Source organism: Armigeres subalbatus, chromosome 1 (genome assembly GCF_024139115.2).
Source record: "Armigeres subalbatus isolate Guangzhou_Male chromosome 1, GZ_Asu_2, whole genome shotgun sequence".
NCBI lineage: Eukaryota > Metazoa > Arthropoda > Insecta > Diptera > Culicidae > Armigeres > Armigeres subalbatus.
Window position 1 is genome coordinate 211216194 of NC_085139.1, and position 19334 is coordinate 211235527.

Consider the following 19334-nt stretch of genomic DNA (forward strand, 5'->3'; position numbering starts at 1 on the left):
GTGGCTTATAAACAATACCACAAACTAAATTTATTTGTTTTATTTTAATGAAGATATATTCGATTTCACTTTCAGGTTCAGATTTGGAGATAACAAAATGTTTAAGAGTTTTTTTCACGTAAAATGCGACTCCACCGCCTCTAGTTTTTTTTCTTAATTTTCCTATCAGATCTAACGATCGGGGTACGCACCCCTCGAGTTCAACTGACTTGTTAGTATTTGAAGGTTTAAGCCAAGTCTCGGTAATTGACAAAACATCTAATCGAGAATTGGCTACGAAAGCACGGTAGTTATCAATATTATTAATAAGACTTCTCGCATTGTGCAATGCAATTTTAATGAAGTTCTTAGAATGCTTTTGAAATAACAATTTCATTTCATTGTAATCAAAATAATGATATTTAGTTTCCAATTCATAAATAGACCCAGAAGCAGAAGATGAAGGAGTAATGTGCGTTGAGAAATTCGTATTGGATGGTGCATTGATATTAGTAGTACTTACTTGTATCATATTTGAACTGGTCGACTGGGAGCATTCAAGTTTTTGGCTGAAACTCTCGTACCTCGACGCCCTCAGGCCAATAGAAAGGATCGCTGATCAGTGTTACAAGATCTTCAGAGACTGATAATTTAAATGATACAAAGGATAACTCACTAATGTTTTTGTTACGCGGCACTAGCTTTACACATTTGAGCGTTGAATTATCAACATTGATTGTTTCACGTAAATACTCAATAATGTCTTCTTCAGTTTGATCAATGTCAAAAGGTGTGATGTAGTAAGATTTCATTGTTTCTTCGTTGATCATTCGGCGCACTGATGGTCGGTTTCGACTAACTACTTTCAGTCGACAGTCGGGTACCCCTTCATTTGCATTGGAAGTAACAGGTATGCTAGTCGGCAGATTGTTGGAAGTACCACTTACAGGAGGTGTTGTTACACGAGTAGTAGGAAGAGCAGGAGGTTTTGACGTTGTAGTGGCGTGGTTGATGACAGTGGTGGCAACGACAGCAGCAGCGGGAATGGCAGCGGGGATAACAGTGGTAGCAGTGGCAGCGGTGGTGACGACAGGTGTGGAATTGATGGTGTTGGTCCTTGAGGCGAAGGGGGCTGGCGTAGAGTGGGTAGTGTTGGTCCTTAAAGCAGTTTTATTGCTGGTTCCGGAAGTAGATGGCATCGGTAAAATGACTTCAGGTTGAATTTGTGCTACATTCGGCCCACGATTATTGTAGGAATCATCATTGTCCAAAGCATCGTCTAGTTCATCTAATTCGGGAATCGTATTGTTGGCAACGCTTGATCGTAACGATTGATCAAGATTGAAGCGGTCGATGGTATTATGGAACTCAGTGGGATCATGTGCTGCAGTTCCAGACATTGCAAACTGTTGCAGCCTCGTTGAGAAGTTTGACTCGCGCCGAACAGAAGTGGAGATAGACAGTAGACCATTCAACGTTTTCAAATTCTCACCAAATTGGCCAACTCTAAGGTCCATCGAATCGACTCGCAATAGAAGATCCCTCATCGTTTTTATAATTACTGCTTCACGGTCCATAACACAGGGATTAAAATTCACTCTACAGTTCTCGCAAAACCAGAGCAGACCAACGTTCGCAGTCCACGCTTTGAAGTTTGTTGCATTTAGGCCTACGCAGCCAGGGTGAAAAACTCTTCCGCACGACCCACTGCACAAGACACTTCTATCGGATCGCGCAAAATTTCTCGCGCAAGCCTTACATGCATCCATAATTCAAATCTCTTTCCCACACAAAAAAACAACTTAGCTAGTGGATTTCCCTACGTCACCAAAAACAGCCAAAGTGATAGTTGCGAGACGATACAGAATCACAAACAACCTCGTATTCAAATACAGTGCACAGTGCGTTCCCAAAATCAACCTTTAGGGCCGATGCCCACGTAGCGGTTTTTAAACGCCACGTGCACGCATCGTTAAAATAACGCTGGTGTGCATCGGCGTGGTGACGCTGCGTTACCGCTTTTTCCCGGTGCACATCTGCGTCTTTTTGACGCCACGTGCACTCTGCGTTGAAATGACGCTACGTGGGCATCGAGCCTTATCGTTTTCCTCTTTAGCGTCCCTTTACTAAAGCCGTTGTCGAACCAGAGCCTGCACGTCGGTTATAGTGTTTCGGTTTTTGAGTCCACCGAGTGCACCAAGACACGCTACTCTATCCAACTCAAGCACCGCTACAAGGCGTGTTAAGTTTCACTAAACGTTCATTTATTAAAGCCGGTGCCGAAGCAGAGCCTGCGCATCGATTATAGTGTTTCGGTTTTTGAGTCCACCGAACGCACCAAGACGCGCTACACTATTCGACACAGCAGCACCGCTGTTAGGCGTATGAATGCACGGAGCAAAACAAATAGGTAGATAATGGTACTGGTCAACTGTGACGACAGAAATACTTACGTGAGTGTGATAATGTAACGTCTCCCAGTTATCACAATTAGATGAATTGTTTTCGGTACTATCCACTGTCTCTAGATTGAAATCTGTTGGTAGTGAAGAAATGAAATCACTTTTGCACTCCAGTTGTGCTGAAGCCTTTGCTGCGTCCGGATGTGCTCGTACTGAGCACCACAATTCAATTTCTTCTCATCGTGAACATGGTGACACTTCGTGAAAATACATTTAAAGTGGATTTCCGAGATTTCGAGAAACGTCCGAGTTATGAAGATGTGCATAATTTCATCTTCCGTACTCTTGGCTTACGGCCAAAACAGATTCAACGCTTGCAAATGAATCATATTCAGTGCTGTGTGCATGTAAAATGCGACAAACTTGAAACAGCTCAAATGGTGGTTGAGCAGCACAATGACCGTCACGAGCTCGAGGTGAACGGGAAGCGGTACAAAGTGCGCCTTACGATGGATGACAACAGAGTGGAAATTAAAATACACGATCTGTCTGAAAACGTGACGAATACCGACATTACATCATACTTACAGCAGTATGGCGAAGTCTTCAGTGTTAAGGAAGCTGTATGGGGTAAAACTTTCGCTGGAAGAGGAATTCCTTCAGGTGTACGGGTTGTTCAAATGACATTGAAAGAACACCTGAAATCATATGTCACAATAAAAAGTGAACGAACTTACCTATCTTATAATTCGCAGCCGGCCACATGTCGGCATTGTACGAATTTAGTTCATATCGGTAAAACTTGCGCCATGAACAAAAAGCTCTTGGCGCAAACTAGTTCCAACCAAGCAGCTATTTTGGATAACACACCCCCCAGTGGCCCTATTGTTCAAAACAACGTAGGGAACAAAAATAAAATCGACCGTCAACTGCAGCAGCAACCAACGCTTCGACAACTGCAAACGAAACGAACAGCGGTGCAAAGCGACACGACAACTGCGAGATCGCCGCCTAGGAAGAAAGTGAATAAAAAACCCGAACAACCCGCTATGGAACGACCCGTAGAAATGCAAAATGACCTTTCAACCGATGAAGCTGGAATGGGGACGTCAGAAGAAGAACCGGAGTACGATGAGAATCCTGAAAAATGGATTGATTGGCTTCAGAAAAAACAAGTTCGTGATAAAAGAAAACGATCAATAATGTTGAGAAATATTAAATGAATTGTAATTGATATTTAGATTTAATTCGATTAACAGAGATGAGCCAGCCTAGGGCTGAAAATCTCTTTAATAAAGATAAAAAAAAAAAACTTTTGCACTCCAGCAAGCAAAGAAAGAGCTTGATCTTCAGTCGTGTTTGATTAAGCGAGCAATCCTTCAGAGTTTTCCAAAAACGGCGCGATTAATTGATGCGAAATACACGGTAAGCTCGACAAAATATAGAGACCTCCAAAAACCGTTGCGATAGAACCAAACTCTCATCTTACTGCTCATCTTACATATAACGATACGACCGATTGCTTAGCAATTAGTGGACACCAATTAACACACTACTGAGAAGGGGGGTTTTATTGTTCCGATAATATATAACGAATATGGAGTGACGTTCGACCGGCGAAAAGGTTTATTCGATACTGACCTACGAGCAAATTAATATCAGTGCGTGACTTCGGTGATACGAGCCAGAGGCCATTCTATAGAAACTAGACCATCTTCCTTGAGGATAACCATTTGACCCACCTTTAGCGGAGTGGATTGAGGAAACCGCTGATTCTGGTTGTGGAGTTGCGAGATGTATTCCCGCCTCCACCGCTTCCAATGTTGCTGAATTATCTGCTGCAAGCTTTGGTAGTGTTGTAACCTATTCGGCGGAACATCCGTGAAGTCTGGGTCAGGAATCGTAAGTAAGGAAGAGCCGATTAGGAAGTGCCCTGGCGTGAGCACATCCATTTCATCGGGATCCTCAGATAGCGGTGTGAGTGGCCGAGAATTCATCGCGGCCTCGATTTGAGTGAGAACTGTCGCCATGTCTTCAAATGACAGCTTCTGCTTTGCCAACACTCGAATTAGGGACGTCTTGGCAGATTTAACGGCAGCTTCCCAAAGGCCGCCGAAATTGGGTGCTCTTGGTGGGATGAATTTCCAAACGATCCCTTGTTGCGCAGTTTCGTTCGAAATCTCTGATGCTGTATGTGGATTGCGCAAAAGATCATAGAGCTCTCGAAGATGGTTGCTGGCACCCTTAAAGTTTAGCCCATTGTCCGAGTGGATCTCGGAAGGGAGACCTCGACGTGAAATAAATCGTCGCAGTGCAGCGAGAAAAGCCGAAGTTGTGAGGTCCCCAACCAGCTCGAGGTGGACCGCCTTCGTGCAGAAGCACACGAAAACGGCGATATACGCCTTCTTTGCTGCTGCTCGGCGATGCACAGGCTTGAGGTAGACCGGCCCACAGTAGTCCACGCCAGTGACAGCGAAGGGGCGAGAGGGTGTTGTACGGGGTTTTGGAAGTTGACAGGGTTGCTTCGGAAACAACGAATGCAATTCCGGAATGTGTGAGTTGCCAATGCCTTACCACGTAACGGCCAGAATTCTTGCGAATTTGAGCGAGTGTCATGCGGGGGCCAGAATGGAGTGCCATTTTGTGGTATGCGATTGCTACTTGTCGGATAAAAGAGTGGTTGCTGGGTAGAATCATGGGGTGCCGAACGCAATACGATTCACCAGCTAGCTTCAGCCGGCCACCAACGCGAAGTATACCCAGCTGATCCAGGAAAGGGTGAAGAAGTTTCAGCGGCGAGTGAGCAGGAACGAGCCGATGGTTGGCGAGAGCCTTGATCTCCACAGCAAAAGGTTTCTGTTGAACACAGCGTACTAATGCGTATTTTGCCTCTTGTAGTTCCGCAACGATAATGCTCGGGGTTACGGGGGGTGATGCTGGTGCTTGACACCTTCGGATGAATCTCAAACAGTAACCGGTGATTCGCAGCAGTTTCCAGTAGCAAGAGTATCGATCAAGCAGCGGATGAGGATGTTGAGGCTCCACCAAAACTAGAACATTTTTCTTCTTCTCCAGCAGTTCTTCCGATGGCGGCTCGTACTCCAAATGCTTAGCGGTATTCCAGTGCTGATCGAGTAGAGACAACCAGTACGGACCATGAAACCAGTGTTGCTTGTTGATGAGATCCTTTGGCATCACTCCTCTTGAGACGAGGTCGGCTGGATTCTCAACGCCCTTAACGTGGTTCCATCGGTGTCCCTTCGATAGCTCCTGGATGTGCGAGACGCGATTTGCAACGAAAGTTGGCCAAACGTACGGCGGTAGCTTGAGCCATGACAGGACAACGGTAGAATCCGACCAAAACCATGTTTCAGTATCCTCCATCTTCAAAGCTTTAACGGTAGCACGGTACAGTTTTGCGGCCACATGAGCGCCGCAAAGTTCTAGCCTCGCTAGAGTCGTTTTCTTCAGACTGGCTGGTCGGGATTTGGCTGCTAAAAGCTCCACTTTGATGTGTCCAACTAGGTCTATCAAACGGGCATATATAAACGCTCCATAAGCAGCCTCCGAAGCATCCGAAAAGACATGAAACTGGACTAGCATGGGATGATTGGTGAAAGCATGTCGTTCCACCTGGATGTCTGAGAGAACAGGTAGTTGTTGGTAGAACTCGGTCCATCTAAGCGCTAAATCGTGGGATAGAGGATCATCCCAACCTTGCACTGCTACCCACAACAGCTGCATGCGTATCTTGGCCCAAGAGATGACTGGAGCTGTAATACCACTAGCGTCCCACAGCTGAGCGATGATGGAATATACCTTGCGCCTTGTCCACTGTCCGTTTGCAGTGATATTGGAAACATCATAACCCAACAAATCCAATCCTGGTTTCCAATGAATTCCTAGCGCCTTCACCTGTTCTTGATCGAAATTGAGCGTAGACTGAGTCCCTAACTCGTCCACCGAAAGGCCTTCCAAAACCCTTTTGGCATTGGATACCCATTTTCGCAGCTTAAAACCTCCTTTAGGCATCAGCTGCTCCAAATCCTGCCGTAACATTATGGCCTCCTGCACTGAATCCGTATCGTAATCATCGACGTAGAAATCGTTGACGAGCGCAACCTTCGCTCGTGGATGATGATCACCTTCGTCTTCTGCCAACTGATGCAAACACCGCGTTGCGAGAAACGAGGATGGAGCTAATCCGAACGTGACCCTACTCATTTCATAAGTCGCAACCGGCTCTTCTGGCGAGAATCTCCACAGGATACGCTGTAAAGGAGTGTCGTCGGGATGAACCTTCACTTGCAGGTACATCTTTTCGATATCTGCAACGAGAGTGACGGGATGTTTGCGGAAGCGCAAAACTAAATCGAAAAGAGGATCTTGAATCACCGGTCCCGTCATGTAGAGGTGTGCGCCGGTCCGATTTACGTCGGCGGCGGCGTTTGTCAGAATTTTGGTCGGCGGCGGCGGCGTTTTCGGCGTCACGCCGAAAGCAATTTTAGCCGGCGGCGGCGGCGGCGTGAATCGGCGTGGCGATTTTTTCATAACGTTCTCCTAAGATTTTTTTTTTGCATTTTTTCTGGATATTTTCAAGACATTAAAAGAATAATCTTTCGAATCTCGCATAAAAAAATCTAATGAACTTCTCCAGAAAAATCTATAAGTTTTTACAAATTTGGAAAATATTTTCGGATTGTTTGAAGTTTCGAGAAATCTTTGGAATTCCCAAGAGAAGCTCTTTTGAATTCCCAAATAAAATTGTTTGGAATTTCAGCAGAAAATTTGTCGCAATTTACATAAGAAACTTCAGAATTTTCGCAAAAAATGTTCTTAACTTGTACAGGAAAAACTTCAGAAATTTATGAAAAGTTCCTGTCGACTTTCTGTTGAGTATTACACAATAAACCAACTTTCAAACAACTTTTCACAAGTCCGTCCAAATTTTCTTTTGGCTACATCGTTTTCGGTTAAACTACATTTTTGGTCAAACCAGTTTTGATCTGATAACAGTTTCTGTGAAACTGTAAGTGTAGGTTATGTTATGTCGAGAGTGTTACCGAGAAATCTGTGTTTAGTGTAGTGTATTTCTTGGAATAAATGTTGTAAAGGCAGGTAATACTCATGTCTCAATGTAGGTTTTTCCCAGTCAGCCCCATGTAGTAGGGTAGGTCCTAAACTGAGCTCTACCACCACCCTACGCAGCCATTCACCCTCTGAAGTTCTGTGTCCCACCACCAGCGGACCAAGGAAAAGCCCTTTGGACGGCCATGAAGGGCTGGCGTAATGTGGCCATTGGGTTGAAAGAGAGGCCACTGACCGAGGGACTAGGTCATAGACCTCAATGCATGCCATGATCGTCTCCCTATCCACAGAACTCTTCACTAACTAAAAAGACATCAATCGATGAAGCTGGAAATCCAGAGCTAAAGTTTGAAAAGTTTTTATAGAGTTGAAGAGAAGTGGACAGTGGAATAGAAGCCGGTGCTGTGGACATCAGCTAACCAGTAGTGACCTTGTAATGGCAATACCTGATAACAATACTACTCCAAATTACCAGAACCCCGCCGTTTTTCATAATAAACCCGAAGTTGGAAGCCCTACGTAAGCCATCGTACACCGTCCTCGACTGAAACCGGCATCGTACCCGCCGAAGGCCAATCCGTCACCATATTGGCAGGTCGAGAGTGTGCGTTTCCGTTTCGAAAGTTACGACGGACCCCCAAGCCATCCGGAAAATAGTGAGACGCCATCGCTAATTGCCGGCGTTCTAGGACAAGCCGCCATTATTGAAGGAGTGGAAGCGGGAAAGAAAGGGAGGGTGTGGTGGATCTGTGAAAGGAAGAAGGGGCCCCGGAAAGAAGGTCAGATTAGTAGATAAGGAAGTGGGAAGAAAAAAGGTTAGGAAGTGTTACAAAGGGATAAGAAGAAAGAGAAGCCGAATAAAGTGTACTGTTATAGAAATACTGTGGTTTTCCTGCTAATTGAGTGCGAGAAGTACTTGTCCGCGAGTTTCTTGAGGTGATCGTGCTGACCCTTAGACCGTTTGATTCAGGGAGTCTCTGTATTGCTCAAGGAATACTTACCCATTAATTTGATAAAATAAATAAAAAGTGTTTTGGGCTAAAGTCCAGTATCGACTTGAAAATAGAGAGGCCACGGAATTTTGTTTAATGGTGAATTGACAAAAAGATCATTTCGCCAACCAATTGGCCATTTCTGACCATATTACCCGTTCAGTACGAGGTTCAGTCATTGAAATTTGGCCATATGGCCCCGTTGAACCGAATGACATTTTTGGCCAACCATTCTGTCAAAATACTATTTCTGCTAAATGCCATTTTTGGCCAACGTTCGTTTCGGCCAGACAACCTGTTAGGGAAAACGGGTTTTTCGGCCAAATTACCAGTGTGGCCGTCTGTCACTTTCAATCAATGGAACTTTCCAATTTTCAATTTTCTGTGTGAATTTCAAAGAATACTCAACAGAGACTCAATAGGAACTTTCCGTGAATATTCCGAATATTTTACTGTAGAAATTTGAAACAACTTCTCGTAAAAACTATGAAGAGCGAATTTCAAACGATTCTTCCGTTATTGTCGTGAAAATATTCAAAATGACCAATTCAGCCGAACGACTTTCGACCGAATGTCCATTTCGACCAAATTGACCTTCGACCAAACGACTATTTTAGCCGTATGACATATTTACGATTTTTTCAGCCAAAGGAACTGTTCGACCAAATGACATTCTCGGCCAAATATCTTTTGGCTAGATATACTAGCAAAGTCTGAAAATATAATGAGAGCATATAAAAAACAATAATGATATGACATCAAACTGTGTACTTATTTTGCTATCGGAAACTAATATCAAATTTAGTTTTCAATTTGCTCTCATCGCCAGCAGAAATAGTTTTTGATTTGATGTCACAGTAAGATAATTCTGTTATACGTTTTGTTATTTTACCCGTTAAAACGATCAAAAAGATATCAAATTAAGTGAACATAATCGATTATTTCACAACATTAAAACAAGTTATCGATTAGTTCTTAAGCTTTGCTCGGGTAGGCTTCTACCAAATAGTCTTTTCGGTTAAACGATTCGGCCTAACAACGTTCAGCCTTGTGACTTTCTGCCGAACAACTCTTATCTGTTCAAAAATTCAATCCCAATATTTTTGCCTTTCTCGTATACAAAGTATACGTAAAGGCTATATGTTCGCTCCAAAAACGAACTTTTTATAGGAATCCCGGAGACCCATAGTGTTATATACCGATCGACTCAGCTCGACGAATTGAAGTGATGTCTGTGTGTATGTGTGTGTGTATGTGTGTGTGTATGTGTGTGCGCAAAATATTCTCACTCATTTTTCAGGCACTTATCATTAACGGCACTTATCATTTGCTCGCAACAAGTTGCATTCGACGCGGAATCTTGTCCCATTGTTTCGTATTAAAAATTGGCCGAATCGGATTATGGCCTTCGGAGTTATGGCCAAAATATATTTTTTTTTACAACAAAAAATCTCACTCACTTTTTAGACACTTACTCTAAGCTGATTTACTCGCAACAAGTTCCATTCAACGCAATCTTGTCCCATTGTTTCGTATTGAAAATTTGACAGATCGGACTATGGGTTTCGAAGTTATGGCCAAAATCCACTTTTTCACATGATAAACACGTACAAAATTCTCACTCATTTTTCAGGCACTTATCCGTAACCGATTTGCTCGCAACAAGTTTCGTTCGACGCGAAATCCTGTCCCATTATTTCGTATTGAAAATTGGTCGAATAGAACTATGGGATTCGAAGTAATGGCCAAAATACATTTGTTGACGAGAAAAATTCTCACTCATTTTTTAGGTACTTACTTTTAGCCGATTTGCCTGCAACAAGTTGCATTCGACGCAGAATCTTGTTCCATTGTTTCGTATTGAAAATTAAACAGATCGGTATTAAACAGATATGGCCAAAGTTTATTTTTTGCCTTTTTTTGCCTTTCTCGTATACTAAGTATACGTGAAGGCTATATGTTCACTCCAAAAACAAACTTTTTATAGAAGGCTCGGAGACCCATAGTGTTATATAAGGGTATGCGATAACACACTTTTTCCTAACGAAACGAAACGAAACGAAATTTAAAATGTCTATGTTGATTCGGATCGAAACGAAACGAAATATGGATTTACTTTCGAAACTTCGAAACGAAACGAAATCAAGGTTCATTTGATTCGAAATTTTTCGAAACGAAACGAAATTTCAATTTTTTTCCGCGGAATTTTGATTAAATTGGTTTTACATTATGTACGCAATTCGAAGTCAAATAACTGTTTTACGACCAAAAGAGTTATAATAACAGAAGAGGCAGTCTGTGATAAATCACCGCATTCTTGCATATACCATTGGCGATAAGGCAATAACCCAGCATTATGCCGCTTTCATATCAGAAAGTATAAAAAAATATAGAAATTGTGGGATTTTTCATATACCGATTCAAATTTCGTTTAAAACCTTAGTTCACTTAAGAATAATGTAATTATGCTGGAACATACTTCATATTGTCTTGCCAGCGTGGTTTTATACACCCAAAAAACAAATCTGACAATTATTGTATAAAATATGGGCATATACAATTTTGTAAGCTTTTTATACAAATATTGTATTAAAATAATACAAATCTGTATTATTTCAATACAATAATTGTATTGAAATAATACAGATTTTGTATATGCCCAATTATTATACAGTTTCTGCAAGGTTCTTATGCAGAACTGTATTAAAATCTGCCATCCGCTGGTTGGGTGTAGTATTGAGCTACTTCAAAATCAGAAAATTTATGCTTAAATTAATGTTTTTATTTAGTGGGATACTCAATTATGTATCCACATTTGCCAGGGGCATACACAGATAGAGATATTGAGAGAATTGATATTTGAAAAGGGCGTAACAGCCAAAACTTATTCCTTCGTATTTTTCATGCACATATATATATATAGCATACATTTGCTTACTAGAAGAATCCTGTGCACCTTTCTAAAATACACAAAGATCTGTTATGTCAGCTGTTATGGTCAGTATGAGCCAAAAGCAATCATAAGTAATGAACTTTCAGCAATTTTAATAATCTTTCAACCCGTTCTGGATTTTTTTGCAATTTCTATGCGAAGATCTAGAAATGCCCACAAATCTTCAATGTTCCTTACATATTTTGGAAATAGTCAAAGAAGAGCTTAGCTTGATGAACTGTACACATCATAATTGCTAATCATGATTGTCCGAAAAACAGCAAATATGCACAGCTCACCAATTAAATAATATTCTAGGGATACAAAAAAGTTATTCTTATTGTATACTTGCTTCGGAGTTTCCAAATCATGGCCAATAACGATGCTGGTCACGTCCTTACAGTCAATTTAGGTTTAGAAAAGGAAAATAAGTTTAACACTCATTGTTATAAAACAGCGGCTCCTAACCTTTTTCTTGAGAGGTACCCTTCGAACTTTTGCATTAATTGAGGTACCCCCTATGATTTTTTTGCTGTTAATGAAAATAATCTTAGCGCTTGAATTATATCAAAAATATATGGCTCTCCATAAACTTTTCTGTAATTTTCATTTTTTTTTTAATTTCCCTATTAAAATTAAGTTCTTACATCAAGAGCCTCTTGAAAGGAGGCTTCCGAGCCTCTTGAAAGGAGGCTTCCGAGCCTCTTGAAAGGAGGCTTCCGAGCCTCTTGAAAGGAGGCTTCCGAGCCTCTTGAAAGGAGGCTTCCGAGCCTCTTGAAAGGAGGCTTCCGAGCCTCTTGAAAGGAGGCTTCCGAGCCTCTTGAAAGGAGGCTTCCGAGCCTCTTGAAAGGAGGCTTCCGAGCCTCTTGAAAGGAGGCTTCCGAGCCTCTTGAAAGGAGGCATCCGAGCCTCTTGAAAGGAGGCATCCGAGCCTCTTGAAAGGAGGCTTCCGAGCCTCTTGAAAGGAGGCTTCCGAGCCTCTTGAAAGGAGGCTTCCGAGCCTCTTGAAAGGAGGCTTCCGAGCCTCTTGAAAGGAGGCTTCCGAGCCTCTTGAAGGAGGCTTCTGAGGCTTTCGAGATAAGGTTCGAGGCTCCAAGCATCTTGAAAGAAGAACTCCGACCCTCTTTAAGGGAGGGCTTCGAGCCTCTTGAAAGAGGCCTTCCGAGCCTTTTGAAAAGAGCTTTCCTAGCCTTTTAAAAAAAAGGATAAAAGAAAAAAAAAAGTTTAAAGAAGAAAGCTCAAAAGAAGATTTCCTGGCCTCTAGAAAGGAGGCTTCCAACCCTCTTGAGAGTAGGCTTCCGAGCCTTTTGAAATGAGGCTGACTAAATCCTGTTTAAAAATTCCTTCCGAGCCCCTTAAAAAGATCCGAGGCTTTTAAAATAAGCAGAAATAAAAGGAAATTTCTAGAAAAAACAGCTTGGCTTCCGGGCCTCTTAAAAGAAATTTTTGAACATCTTATAATAATGTTTCCGGGTCACTTGAAAGGCTGATTTTAAGGAGGCCTCCGAGAAGCGTTGAGGGATGCTTCCAATTCTCTTGCAACGAAGCAACTGAGCTTTTCGGGACGAAGTCTTCATGTCTTTCAAATGGAGGCTTTCGAATCTGTAGACTCTAAATTTTAGTTAAGAATCATATTCTTAACATATTATTCAACATACTGTTTTGACCCGGTAGATTGCATAGAAGATTTTTTAAATTTGTTCATTCGAGGTTTTGCTCTTTTGATTTTTTGTCCCACATCTCTTCATCCATTGTACTGGTTGTGGAGGACAGGATTCAATAGGCCATGATTTACTGATCGCCATGCATAGGATAAAGGAGGTATTTTGGACCACAAGTTCGACGGCTCATATTTTGAACCACTGAGTATTATGTACAAGACAAAGTTTAGAAATAAAAAAATACAAAACTTTATCAATAAGTTTGAATTAAAATTGTAATTCATCCGCCATTAAGCAGTTCGTCCAAGGTATCCCCTGGGCCCGGCGAAAGTACCCTCAGGGGCAGAGTGTGAAATAATCGAAAATTGTTGGTGACATCTACCTCGCTTCACTTCTCATCTCACTTCCAGAAACATTCATAGTCGGCTCTGGACTGTCAATATTCGATTGAATATTAGTCATTGAATATTTATGTACGTTCTACAAATCAATAAATTATATGAAATCTGAACAAGTTTTAAATGAGTAAAGTGGTTTATCACATGGAACTGAATCCGATTTTCATTCACAAGGCACTTTCAACGGTAAACATCAATATAAACAATGCTAATTATGTTTTTTTGCACATAGTAAGCACATTCAGTGACAGCCGAATGAATGAGTTGGTGGAGCAGTCGTTTGAGTATGTCATTCTATGTTTTGAATAATCATGCGATGTTTGTCAAAATTCGGACTGAAATTGCTTCGTGAAGATGAATATTTTATGCTCTGCTCAGGGGTACATGTACCCCAGGTTGAGAACCGCTGTTATAAAAGACCGAGGAATGCTCTGCATCTCCCTGAGCGCTACGGGAAAGGAATCGTTGGTTAGTAGAGAAAAAAAATCATGTGAAGCCCCTGGGTAAGCGACTGAATATTTATTGTAAACAAAGTTATTTGAAAACAAGAAAACGAAAACTGTTTTTCAAATTAATCCAACACATGTGCTTCGTTTAATAAACTTCTACAATACGATCGATTCCGCACTAAATAATTCTGTGCTCTTTGATGTAGACATTAGTTTTATCACTTCGCGTCCTCCTACACTAGCTGGCGTGATCATCGATTATACACTGATTAAACAAATTTCTGCTACGCGAGGTAGATATTTTCACTTCGCGTTCTCCCGAACTAGCGGCCGTCCCATGACCAGCAGCAACACGATCGATTCCGCATTAATATTGTACAAATAGTAAAAAATATCACAAAATATAAATTTGAAACTTGGAAACACTGAAGACGTTTTATAGAAGCAAACTACATACGTATTTGTCGACTAAGAATGGGGTTATTTAGTAAGCGTTAATAGAATAAACTGTATAACCTAAAATTTTAAAAACAACTTAACGATTTTGTTCAGCGACGCAGTCAAAATTTTTGATAAAATAAAGAATGGTTTAAGTTTAAATTTGTTTCGAAATTCCGCGGAATTCCGTTAAATTTCGTTAGAAGTTAGTTTTTTCTAGCGAAATTTTTGTAATTTTACGAAACGAAACGAAATCAAGAAATGTGATTTCGCCATGCTAAAATTCTGCGAAATTCCGCGGAATTTCGTTTCGAACCACCTGAAACGAAATTTTTCGAAATACCGCATATGCTTAGTGTTATATACCAATCGACTCAGCTCGACGAATTGAGGTGATGTCTGTGTGTGCGTGTGTGTGTGTGTATGTGTGTGTGTATGTGCGCACCAAAAGAGCAAAAACTCTCGCTCACGTTTTTTATACTTACCCTTGACCGATTTCTTCCCAACAGGTTGCATTTGACGCAGTATTCTGCCCCATTGTTTCCTATTAAAATTGGCCGGTTCGGACAATGGGCTTGAGAGTTATGGCCAAAATACTTTTTCTCATAAAAAAGCGCGTAAAAAAGTCTCGCTCACTTATTTTGTACTTCCCCTTGACCGATTTCCTCGCAACAAGTTGCATTTGACGCAGTATTCTGACCCATTGTTTCCAATTTGAAATTGCCCGGATCGGACTATGGGCTTGGGAGTTATGGTCAAAATACTTTTTCTCATAAAAAAGCGCGTAAAAAAGTCTCGCTCACTTTTTGCCTTTCTCGTATACTAAGTATACGTAAAGGCTATATGTTCACTCCAAAAATGAACTTTTTATAGGAGGCCCGAAGACCCATAGTGTTATATACCAATCAACTTAGCTCGACGAATTGAGTTGATGTCTGTGTGTGTGAATGTGTGTATGTGTGCGTGTGTGCGCACCAAAAGAGCAAAAAGCTTAGCTCACTTTTTTTGCACTTACCCCCAACCAATTTACTCGCAACAGGTTGCATTCGACGTAGTATACTGCTCCATTGTTTCCTATTGAAAATTGGCTAGATCGGAGTATGGGTTTCGAAGTTATGGCCAAAATACTTTTTCTCATAAAAAAGCGCGTAAAAAAGTCTACTTCACTTTTAATGCACTTACCCTGAACGGATTCCCTCACAACAGGCTGCATTCGACGCAGTATCTTGCTCCATTGTTTCCTATTGAAAATTGAACGGATTGGACAATGGTCTTGATAGTTATGGCCAAAATACTTTTTCTCATAAAAAAGCGCGTAAAAAAGTCTAGCTCACTTTTAATGCACTTACCCTGAACCGATTTCCTCGCAATTCCTCGCTACAGGTTGCATTCGACGCAGAAGGGTTGTAAATTTTCGGCAGCACTGGATGAAGGTGATGTTTATTTATATCATGTTTTTATTTTCTTCCTGCTTTGAAATCAACCACACATTCCCGGAGAGGCAGAAAAGTAAACAACAGAACTCACATCACCCACTGCGCCGCGAAGATGAAATTTACCACAGCAAAATGTACACATTCACCCAGCAAATTGAAAAAATTCACCACGCGTTTAAATGGGCCACTCACAGTCATACGGTAAGGCGCGAACTGAGCAGCCTGTCAGAGCGACTTGTGAGTGGCTGAATGCGAAATTGAACTGTCGGTGTTGGAAATGATTTTTCGGCTGCACCCAGTCGCACTCACTACGGCGGCGATGAAGGCGACTGCAGATTATACTGAGATCCATGTTTTTCACTGCATTGACTGTGAAATATTTCTACCCTGCCCAAAATACTATTTTTTACCGCACGAGAAAGGCATCATCACCGCTAGGTGGATTAATCTGTTTTTTTTTTTTTTAATTTCAACGGGAATTCCTTCGCAATTTTAACGCTTAGTTTTTATGGAGAGCTCTTCGAAATTTTAACAAGATATTGTATGGAATTTTTATGGGAATAATTGGTATCTTCACGAAAAATTCTTTGAAGTTTCAACGTAGGGTTGTAGAGATCTATCAGGAAATTTTACGGAAAATGCACTGAATCTTCGGAGTTTCCACTGAAAATTTGAATCGGCGTGGAAAATTATAGATCAGCGGCGTGACAAATTTTAAACGGCGGTGCGCCGATGCAAAAATGTCGGCGGCGGCGGCGTGCCAAAAACTGTCGGCGGCGGCGGCGCACACCTCTACCGTCATGAGTCCGTCATCCAGGGAACGGTTGGAAGTCGTCTTGGCAGAATCGTCGAACACCGGTCGAATCTTCGTGGTTGCACTCGATTCTTTAATAACCGGAAGATGAGGCGGATAGCAAGCGAGCCTATGATCGTGCTTCAAATCTTTTTCACTCACAACTGTCATGTGATGTTGGTCCAAATACGTCTGTATTGCTTCGTTGTAGTGCCTTCGCAAATCTTCGTCCTTTCCCAGTCGCCGTTCAAGCTGCATCAATCTTCGTAGCGCCATATCCTTCGATTTGCCAATCATCTGCTCGAAACCTATTCGCTTCGGCAGTCGCACCATGTATCTCCCTGAGCGATCTCGTGAATATGTGGCTTGAAAAAACTCCTCGCAGTCCTGTTCTTCTTGGGTCCACCGAGAGACATCTGGCAACTCTTCGATCGCCCAAAACCGCTCCACCTTCTCAGCTAACGTTGATCCCACCAATACGTGGTGGCACGGTACCGGGTTGATGGTACCCAAATCCGTCTTTCCAGCTACAATCCAACCAAATACGGTATTTACGAAAAGCGGAAGTCCTTCTCTTACGCGTTGTATTTGTACCCGGCCACCATTCAGTAAAAGGAACTCATAGAAATATTCCAGTCCTAGCAGAAGATCGACGGGAGCTCTTTTGTTAAAACCTGGATCTGCTAGTACCATGTTCGGAGGCAAATTCCAGCCGCCAATTGGAATGGTCGTTGATGGTTGATCGTCAGTTACTTTCTTCAATACAAAGAAATCCACGGGAATTGCATATTCCGCAACGAGTGAACCTATTGTGGCAGAAACTGAACCGTTTATCTGAATCCGCACACTACCCACACCAGAAACCGGTATATTGCTACCTTTCCGTGGCAGCTTCAGTGTTTGGCATAATCTCTCCGAAATCAAATTTGCCTGCGACCCTCTATCGAGCAGAGCCCTTGCTTTGAGCAACCGTCCGTTGCAATCCTTTATCGAAACGAGCACCGTTGACAGAAAAATGTGGACCTCTCGGGACTCAGCTGGTATGTTTGCCGCATAAATGGTTGCCACTGAAGGTTGAAGTGCCTGCTGAAGAACTTCAACGGATGCTACCGCAGTCGAAGAAACACCAGAACCGCCGGTTTGCGATAGTTTTGTGTCCTGAATGCCGGCCGATGAACCAGATCCGGATGCTGACAATCCAGGATGGAGTAAAGTGTGGTGCTTCTTGCTGCACGTTCGGCAGCGGAATGGCGAAGTGCAATCTCGACAGTAGTGGTCACGACGAAGGCAGTTACTGCACAGCTTCCTTGAATTGACAATCTGGAACCGCTTTTCCAGCGTTAGTTTCGTAAAAGCTGTGCAATTGGTGACGTAGTGTGGCCCACTGCAGCATACACATTTCGACGACGATGACGACGAACTCTCGGACGCTGCATTAACTGTCATCTTCGGCGCAGACTTCTTAAATGGCATCGGAGGAGTGGAAAAAGAAGCACGTTGACCTTCGGAACGTTGATCGACCGCTATCGCATCCAGAACTCGGGTTTGCCCCTCGAGGAACTCCATCACGTGCAAGAACACGGGATCTTGCTTCTTCAGCGCGAACTCTTCCCAATCCTTTTGCGTTGAATCATCCAACTTCGAAACTAACAGCTGTGTCAACATCGCCCCCCAACCCGTAGTCACTTCCCCCAATTGATCCAGAATTTTCGTGTGCCTATCAAAACAATCGATGACGTCATGTATCCCATTTGCTGACATCCTTTTCAATTTGGGAAATTGCAGAAGCGCATTGACATGGCGTTTCTTCTGCAGATACACGTTCGAATAACGTTTGGTCAAAGAGGACCAGGCAACCCCATAGCTTGCTTCGCTCATCGGAAATGAATCAATTACTTTTAGTGCCTCACCCTTTAGAGACGCTCGCAAATAGTGGAAACGTTGAATTGCGCTCAGATCCGGATTACTATGGATCAGCGACTTAAACGTATCATAAAATGGCAACCATTTATCGAATTCCCCATTGAATTCAGGCAAATTTATCTTTGGCAACTGTATGCCGGCACAAGCCCCCGCAGTAGGATGAGTGGAGGTAGAGGAGGAGGAGGTAGGAATATTGAGTGACATTTTGAATTTCAACCCTGCACAAGCTTCAGCTCGAGGATAATCTCCCATCCATCCGTCTTATTCGACGTACGTCGGCGCCGAATTATCCGAGCTTGACGTCACTCCTCATCGCCTTCAATACGTTCGAGTACTTAGCCTCGTCCGTCTTGATGACTAGGGCATCGCCCCTGGAGCGATTGGCGCCTACCCTAGACTTCTTGCTACCCCCATTCGCCTGGGCCTTCTTTTCGGCCCTTGACGTCTTCGGTTTCCTCTTGTTCTTGACCAGGGTCCAGGAGGCGTCATCCCCCTCTATTTCCCTGGTCTGGGGCGGCTGAGAGTTCTCAGCCTGCTGTAACCCCTTACCACCGTCTTTCCTGGGTGGACGGACCTTTCCAGGTCCTTCCTCCCCCGGTTTGGGAGGTACCTGGCCGGGGTTCAGCTTCAAAGCCCCACTACCCTTGTTCGGAGTAGTACCCCTCCGCGTTTTGGAGCGGCCCCCAGGGAGCTTATCCCCTGGAGACTGTCTTCCCCGTTTTTGTGTCTGCTGCGCTGGAGCAGTCACCCCCGACGTGCCCGCGAATACTTGAGCCGCAGTCTGGGTAGCCTTTGGCACCACCGTCTTCGCTTCGAGTCCGCGAATCCTTGGGCCTCATTCTG

General features: G+C 42.9%; 2 protein-coding genes across 2 annotated transcripts; both read right to left on the bottom strand.

The window, feature by feature from the left end:
* Positions 1–4039: 4039 nt before the first annotated feature.
* LOC134206968 (uncharacterized) lies at positions 4040–6788 on the bottom strand. Its single transcript, XM_062682709.1, has 2 exons — positions 4956–6788; positions 4040–4903 (listed from the first exon to the last, which is right to left on the bottom strand). The coding sequence occupies exons 1-2, from the start codon at positions 6786–6788 to the stop codon at positions 4040–4042; spliced, it is 2697 nt and encodes an 898-aa protein (XP_062538693.1).
* Positions 6789–7783: 995 nt separating this feature from the next.
* LOC134206970 (uncharacterized) lies at positions 7784–18695 on the bottom strand. Its single transcript, XM_062682710.1, has 2 exons — positions 16566–18695; positions 7784–7810 (listed from the first exon to the last, which is right to left on the bottom strand). Exons 1-2 carry the CDS (start codon positions 18693–18695, stop codon positions 7784–7786), a joined length of 2157 nt encoding a protein of 718 aa, XP_062538694.1.
* Between the last annotated feature and the right edge of the window lie 639 nt (positions 18696–19334).